General features: G+C 41.0%; 1 protein-coding gene across 4 annotated transcripts in view; it reads right to left on the bottom strand.

Moving 5' to 3' along the window:
- The window catches only part of TUBGCP4 (tubulin gamma complex associated protein 4), a 38,059-nt gene that overhangs the window by 8,375 nt on the left and 21,774 nt on the right, over positions 1-7,910 (bottom strand). The window contains exons 10-13 of one of the 4 annotated variants that reach the window (XM_003791767.3): positions 4,747-4,797; positions 4,226-4,331; positions 2,229-2,336; positions 1,612-1,753 (exon numbers count right to left, since the gene is read on the bottom strand). In XM_003791767.3, the coding sequence (XP_003791815.1) occupies positions 1,612-1,753; positions 2,229-2,336; positions 4,226-4,331; positions 4,747-4,797 (407 nt within the window). Of the gene's footprint in view, positions 1-1,611; positions 1,754-2,228; positions 2,337-4,225; positions 4,332-4,613; positions 4,683-4,746; positions 4,798-7,910 lie in introns of all 4 variants that reach the window. The other 3 variants (XM_023514244.1, XM_023514245.1, XM_012806365.2) reach the window with 3 other exon arrangements.

Raw genomic sequence — 7,910 nt, 5'->3', positions numbered from 1 at the left:
GGGGATTCGAACCCGCCACCTTAGGTGTACGTGGCTGGCGCCTTAGCCGGTTGAGCTATAGGCGCCGAGCCAGATTATCCATTTCTAATGGAACAAATGTAGTAAAATAACAGATCATGTCTGGACACTGATTTGAACAAAATCAGAAAAAGGTAACTTTTAGATAACTGGGGAAATTTCAGTATGGAATGGATATAAGATTATAAGGGATTACTATTAATTTTATTGGGTGTGATAATGACATTATAGTTATGTTGAAATATCCCCTTTGAATTGTTTAGTGGCAGACTGAAATGATATGTCTAGGATCTGCTTTATAAAGCTTCAGCAAAAAAAAAAAATAAAAATGAGGAAGCCCAATAGATGAAACAAAAAAGTAACATAATGGTGGTGGTTACCAAAGGTGGGTAATGAGGACATTGGAGTTTACTACAGTCTATACTTTTGTTTATATTTAGAAATTTTCCTAATACAAAAAACCAAAACAAATGCCTAAATTATATATCTTCAGGAGTGTCAAGAACACATCAAGTAGGAAGCTGAGTAGACTTTTAGCCTGTGGGATGCTGGGAGCTATGGGACTTTGGAAGCTCTTTGGACAGGTCCACGCAGCTTGCTTAACTGGGGCCAATGGCTCTGAACTTGCCATAGAATCATCTCTGTGAACCAAGCCTCATCTTTTCAAGATTATACTGTATCTTTTCAATCTGTTATACCCTAAGCTTCTCTACCCTCAAAAAGTAGAAAGGGTTGTGAAAAGAACCAGGAAGATGATGACTGACAGTTCATCTGTTTTCCTTTTCTCCATTCCTCTAGCACCACTGAGCACGGTAGCTTCCATCCTTCAGCCAGGCCAGTTATATAACCTGTCATAGGGTTTGGGGATTTCCTAGAAATGGTATGGGGATGGACTTGAGGCTACCACCACTCATGTATGCTGCTTTTACCTCCTTTCCATAGATCTCTGGTTCCCTTCTGGTTTGAGGATATTAGGTCCTGACCAGGCCAAGCAATAGCACTTGGCAGGCTCTTGTGGTAAACAACAAGGCAACAAGGCTCATCTAATACAAAGTCTCATAACTGCTTTTGCCTAACTCCTTGATTCCATCCCCCCGCCCCCCTCTGTTGCCTCTCCCTAGGAGTAAGGGGGTATTCTCCTCAGTGGCTAATATCCACAGCAATCATGAGAACTGTCCCAAGTAAATCAACAAACAATTATAAAAATTAGGGAGCAACCTTGTCAGGTCCTATAGAATCATCAAGGGCCAGAATCTTAATGGTTAATGTTGTACGTGAGACCTCATCACTTTGAGTTTATGCCCAATCTCATTTTGTAGATGGAGCTCACAACCTGGCAGCCTACATGTTGCTTGTTATTTGGCAATTTTCTCAAAAAAAAAAAAAAAAAGATGGCTTTAAGTATGTATGTACCCTCTTATTCACTCTAGCACCCACTACTTCCTATATCTCGCATCTGTAATTCGCTTATTAATGTGATCACTCTATACTTTAGTCCCAGGTATCTTGCTCCCACTAATTCTCTTCATGGTAATTTCTTCCCTTGGAAGTAAGGTAAATACTACTTACCGGTGAGAATCTCAGAATACTTACTTTTCCAGGACAGCTGGGGTGAAGAGAATGTGTAGTGGCCACTGTACTTTGTAGGAAAGACCTAGGGCTGCCCAACCAGATGCAGGTGCTTCCCGGGGAGAAGTTTCTCGAGAAGGCCCTTCTCTTGCCTGAGTAGCATCTGCTATGATCAAGAAAAGAAAAAAAGACAATAACTTGCTTAATCTAGACCCAGAGAATCAACATGGTGATTAACATTCATGAAATGAGAGCTCATTGGAATCTGTGGTGTGAGAAGCAGAGAGGAGGAGACACTAAGGCAGAGGCAGGCAAACCTCCATGTGAGGTTCTTTGGGGAGATGTGCCAGAGTTTTGTGTTCAGCCTTAAAGTCTAGAGGCTGGAAAGAAAGAAACAGGGACCATTCCAAAAGTTTAACAACAACAGCAAACCCAAAACAGGAAAAGACATGGCCTGGGTATTTCTCTTAGCCTTTTTGGACTTTAAGACTTCCCTTTTCTTCTGTATAAAATTATAATACCGTACCAGATGATGTCTAAGGTCTAAACTTACATGGTTTCTGTGGAGGTGGATGGAAGCAAGGATGGGAAAATAGATGATGACCACTCAGAACAGAAAGGTGGCAGGAAAAATGGCAAACCTTTGTGCTCCTTTCCATGATACTCAATGGTCAAGTGCAACAGAGGGAGAAGATTGTCGTCATCTAGCAACACCTTGTGTGCTGACTGTTGAAAGGCCACGTTCACATCTGCAAGAAAGAACACACAGGCATGTAAGAATGCTGTGCTATGTAACATGCCCAGACTCCTCCAGCTTCCACTTCTCCCCTAACCCGCCTGACACTAACAGCAGGATGCAGTGGACATCTGCTTTTGCATGGCTAGCATTCCTTCTTCCCTTTTTTTTTTTATTTCCTTGCTTATTATTTGTATTTCTTTGCTTTTTGTTGGTATTGTTAATGAGACAGAGTCCCACCCTATGCCCTGAGCAGAATGCAATGGTGTCATAGCTCACTGCAACCTCAGACACGGGCTATGGGCATACCATTGCCTCAGCCCCTGGAATCCACTGGGATTACAGGTGCTCGCTGTGGCGCCTGGCTGGGTTTTCATTTTTTTAGGAGTTGGGGTCTCACTCTCGTTCAGGCAAGTCTCAAACTCCTGAGTTCAAGCCATTCTCCCTCCTCAGCCTCCCACTGTGCTGGGATTACAGGCGTGAGCCACCACGCCTGGCTCCTTCTTCCTTTTCTTTTAACAGGTAACAAGTTTTCCTTGGAGAATCATCCCTACTCAGTATAGCTCATGTAATTCCAGTGGGGTAGTTCTAGAGACAATGCCTGATTCTAGGGGTAGGCAGGTGACCTATACATAACCAAATGGAATATAATACTCTACACTCATACACTAATTTGTTTAGGGACAAAATGACCAAGATGACCCAGGTCAATCCAGAGGCTTTATTCAGACTCTAAAGAGTACAGCTCTAGAGAGAAACTTAGTATAGGATGTAAAGTTAGCTGGAGGCTGTAGGTACCATACACAGCAGGCCCCTCTGAAAAGAAAGGCAGCGGTGAAAGAGGAAGAAAGACCAAGTCCTAAAGTGTCAAGAGAGCCGCTGGATCAAACTTTGCCGAAAGCCATCATGCCTCTTGACCTTTTCAGTTATGAGAATCAATAGATTTATTTCCTTTTTTCCCCTTTTCTTAAGTAAATTAGTTTTCTGATATCTACAACCAGAAAAGTAGTATATAAGCACAGTGGACATCTAATTTAAAGAGCTAGAAATATAATCACCCTGTGTTTGTGTATTTTCTTTCTCCCATTTTCTTCTTTTGGCTCAGATCCTCACCCAACTCTATTCATGTAGTTGGAATGGGAATGGCCATCAATTGATCAAGGGGTAGACATGTCACAAAGTAGGCATATTCTAGCGTCTGACCTCTTTGACTAAAATACAGGAATAGGCATTTGGTCTAAGCTGGGCCAATAAAAAACATTTCCCTAGAATTCTTTAACTTGCTATCAGAGAGACTGGGTTTGGTTCTTTCGGGAGAAGACACTATGAGGCATGTTCCTGAAAGCTGTTGGTGGTCATTTCCAGATGGAACTGAAGGTCATCAAAGGATACACAAGAGACACAGGTAAGATATGATGAGAAAAGAGAGAGACTCCTTTAGTATCTAAATCCCTAGTTTCACTTGTTCTGAAGCTTAGCTATACCCACTTTGCTTTAGATACAAAAGCAAATCAATTCCCCTTTCTAACTAGGCTGACACAGGTTAGGTTTCCATCATTCACACCTGAAGAATTCTAATATATCACCACAAGTGCAATAAGTCCCAATACATGTATGCCCCTTAGGGTATATATAACTGTAGTCTGATGATATCAAATACCTACTCTGAAGGCCTGCACAGACTCTTCCAGGAAGGATCACAGGCCAACGTGCTGTTCCTAATGACCTCAGTGGGAAGCCTACCTGAAAGGACCTTCCGTTTTTGGAAACCACTGCTCTGGAACTCACCAGGCTCCTCGTATGTGGCCTTAAAGGGTCAGCAGCCTATAAAGGGTCAGTAGCAGCCAAGAAATACCCTGAAACTTCAATAAGTTGGTCATTCTCAGGGCCACTGGTAATTACCATGCTCAGTTACTGCAGTGGGTGGCGTTTTCAACATGTGTTGAGCTGTGTCAATGAAGGCCTGAAATAGTTCTCCACGTCCAAGGAGGTAAAAGTCTTTAATGATCTGAGGAAAGAATTTCAATTTACAATTCAGTAAAGCAGGGTCAGGAGCTCTTCACTAACCCAAGGGAATTACACATACTCATTTCCAAGCTCATCAATTTGAGCCCAATCTACAAAAAGATACAGGCATTTGGCATTTCAAAGAGGCATACTTAGCCTGTTGACAGGTGTCTATTTGGTATCTTTTATTCAATGGTAGAATAACTGTATTATGTCAGAAGAAAGTAAAATTCTAAATCTCTGAATTATAGTAGATTTGTAGAATTAGGTATAGTTTGCTTACTTGGGTAAGAACAAATGAGTCCACCCTGGAAGTCTGGGTATAGGCAACTGCTGCTCTCAGAAAAAGGTTCTGAAATATAGATTATCACCCACCAGGATTATTTTAAGAATTAACAGAACAGCTAAACTATTACCTTCAGCTGACCCAGTAAATCTGACTCTTCTACCATCAACTTCCAGAGATGCTGTGAGAAAAAAAAAAAAACCAACAACAAAACAGGGACAAGATTTCATTACAATGAAAACTGCATACAGTGTTTCTATATAAAACCAGCAGTGTATTGAAAAAGGAACATAGCTTCCACCTTATAGAAAAATTAACTGAAATGATGACAGACCTAAAGGTAAAACTAAATACTATAACATTTCTGGAAGAAAGAGGAGAAAAGCTTTCAGACCCAGGTTAGACAAAGTATTCTTAGACACAATACCAAAAACATTATCCATAAGAGAAAAAAAACAAACTAGACTTCATCAAAATCAACAACTTCTATTTTTTGAAAGATACATTAAGAGAATGAAAAGACTAGTCATAGAATATGAGGAAGTATTTGTAGGTCACATATCTGATAAGGAACTTATTATATACAGAATATACAAAGAATTCTTAAAGTTCAGTAAGAAGCCAGGCGCGGTGGTTCACAGCTATAATCCTAGCACTCCGGGAGGCCAAGGCAGGTGGATTGTTCAGAATTCAGGAGTTTGAGACCAGCCTGAGCAAGAACAAGACCCATTTCTACTAAAAATAGAGCAAGACCCTTCTCTACTAGCTGGGAATTGTGGTGGGCGCCTGTAGTTCCAGCTACTCAGGAAGCTGAGGCAAGAAGATCACTTGAGCCCGAAAGTTTGAGGTTGCTATAAACTATGATACCACAGCACTCTATCCAGGCGTGGAAGGGTGAGATTCTGTCTCAAAAAGCCCAATACAAAATGGGCAAAGAAGTACATGAAAACATGTGTAACACCATTAGTCACTAGGGAATGCAACTTAAAACAACAAGGGAACATCTCAAATGTCTATCAGCAGATGAATGGATAAACACACTGATATATACAATGGAATAGTACTAAACAGTAAAAAGAAATAAACTATTAATAAATGTAACATGGATTGCATTCTCTAAAAATAGCTGGAGACTGTGACGGGCACCTGTAGTCCCACCTACTTGGGAGCCTGAGGAAAGAGAATCACTTAAGCCCAAGTTTGAGGTTGCTATGAATTGCAACAGAAAAATAGCCGGTCATTGTGGCAGGCACCTGTAGTCCCAGCTATTCAGGAGGCTGAGGCAAGAGAATCACCTAAGCCCAAAAGCTGGAGGTTGCTGTGAGCTGTGACACCACAGCACTCTACCAAGGGTGACAAAGTGAGACTCTGTCTCAAAAAAAAAAAAAAAGAAGTGGTCCAAAGTGTGGAAGTAGTATAGCTGGTGCAAGGTCTGGCAAATACAGTGGATGACAGAAGAGTTTCCAAGTCCAGCTTCTGGAGTTTGAGCAGTATAGTGTGTACAACATGTGATTGAGTGGTGTCTTACAAGAGGACTGGCTTATCTCTATTTTGGCTGTTTAATCACAAGCATCCTCATCATTTCATCCAACTGGATGCAGTAACATCTGCTATAATTAACTGACCAGATTTCTAGAAGGTAGTAGATAATACCATTGCTGGACCACTAAACAGACACCATTAGTTTTTTTTTTTTTGGCTCGGGCTGGGTTTGACCTGCCACTTCCAGCATATGGGGCTGGTGCCCTACCCTTTTGAACCACAGGTGCCATCCCACCATTAGTTTTTTTGATGACTATTTGGTTTTGAAGTGTTTGGGCACTTCATCTTTATCCAGCCATTGTGCTGAATGCTTGCATTGTCAAAAAGAATCCATTTTTCATCACACACAATAATACAGTGTAGAAATGATTCACCTTTATGTCACGATAGCCATGAAAGGCAAGGTTGGAGACAATTTCTCTTCTGATGCTCCTTTAATTCATGTGGAACTCATCTATCCAGTTTCTTCACCTTGCCAATTTGTTTCAAATGGCCCAATATTGTTGGAATAGCAACATCAAACCTTGCTGCTAATTCACATGCAGGTTGAGATGGGTTCACTTCCACTATAGCTGTCAGCTCATCATTATCCACCTTGGTCTCAGGTTGCTCACATGGCTCATTTTCAAGATTAAAATTACCAGAATGGAACTTCTGAAACCATCAGTGTACTATACATTCATTAGCCCTATCCTTTCCAAATACTTCATCTGTATTTTGAGCTGTCTGTGCTGCATTGGGTTCACAACAGAACGCATATTCAAGAATAACATGAAGTTTTTACTTATCCATGGTTTCACAAAAATTGCTTAAAAAATCTGAAAGGTAATCACAAGCTAAAACGTGTTTGAAAGAACAAGGATGTTATCGTCACAAAAATAAAACAAGAAGTGTCAAACTGAGGCTCGGCGCCTGTGGCTCAAGCGGCTAAGGTGCCAGCCGCATACACCTAAGGTGGCCCCGCCAAACAACAATGACGGCTACAACCAAAAAATGGCCGGGCATTGTGGCGGGCGCCTGTGGTCCCAGCTACTTGGTAGGCTGAGGCAGGAGACTCGCTTGAGCCCAGGAGTTGGAGGTTGCTGTGAGTGTGATGCCATAGCACTCTACCCAGGGTGATAGCTTGAGGCTCCGTCTCAAAAAAAAATAAAGAAGTGTCAAACTGAAATGTCAGAGATATAAACTGTGAAACTTAGTACTTAAGGCAATTGGACATTTCATACTTAATAACCAGTATTTGGGGTACATAACAGTTGTATATCTTTATAGGGTACATGTGATGTTTTGATACAGGCATACAGTGTAAACTAATCAAATCAGGGTAACTGGGGTATCCATCACCTCAGGCATTTATCATTTCTTTGTGGTTAGGAACATTCCATTTCCACATTCCCAGTTATTTTAAAATATACACTAACTTTGTTGATTATAGTCACTTTATTGTGCTATCAAATATTATTCATACCATCTAACTATGTTTTATATTTCTGAACCCATGAACCATCTTTACTTTATCCCCACCTCCCTGCTATTCTTTCCAGCCTTTGGTAATAATCATTCTACTCTCTATCTCTGTAAGATCAACGTTTTTACTGTTTAGGCTCCTGCATATAAGTGAGAACATGAGAGATTTGTCTTTTCTGTTCTTGGAACATAATGTCTCCAGTTCCATCCATGTTGTTGCAAATAGCAATATTTCTTTTTTGTGGCTATAGAATAGTCCATTACGTGTGTGTGTGTGTGTGTGTGTGT

Source organism: Otolemur garnettii, unplaced genomic scaffold (assembly GCF_000181295.1).
Source record: "Otolemur garnettii isolate 467f Iridium unplaced genomic scaffold, OtoGar3 scaffold00050, whole genome shotgun sequence".
Classification (NCBI taxonomy): Eukaryota; Metazoa; Chordata; class Mammalia; order Primates; family Galagidae; genus Otolemur; species Otolemur garnettii.
The sequence above is the reverse complement of the archived record's forward strand: the minus strand, read 5'-3'. Positions and strand labels throughout refer to the sequence as shown.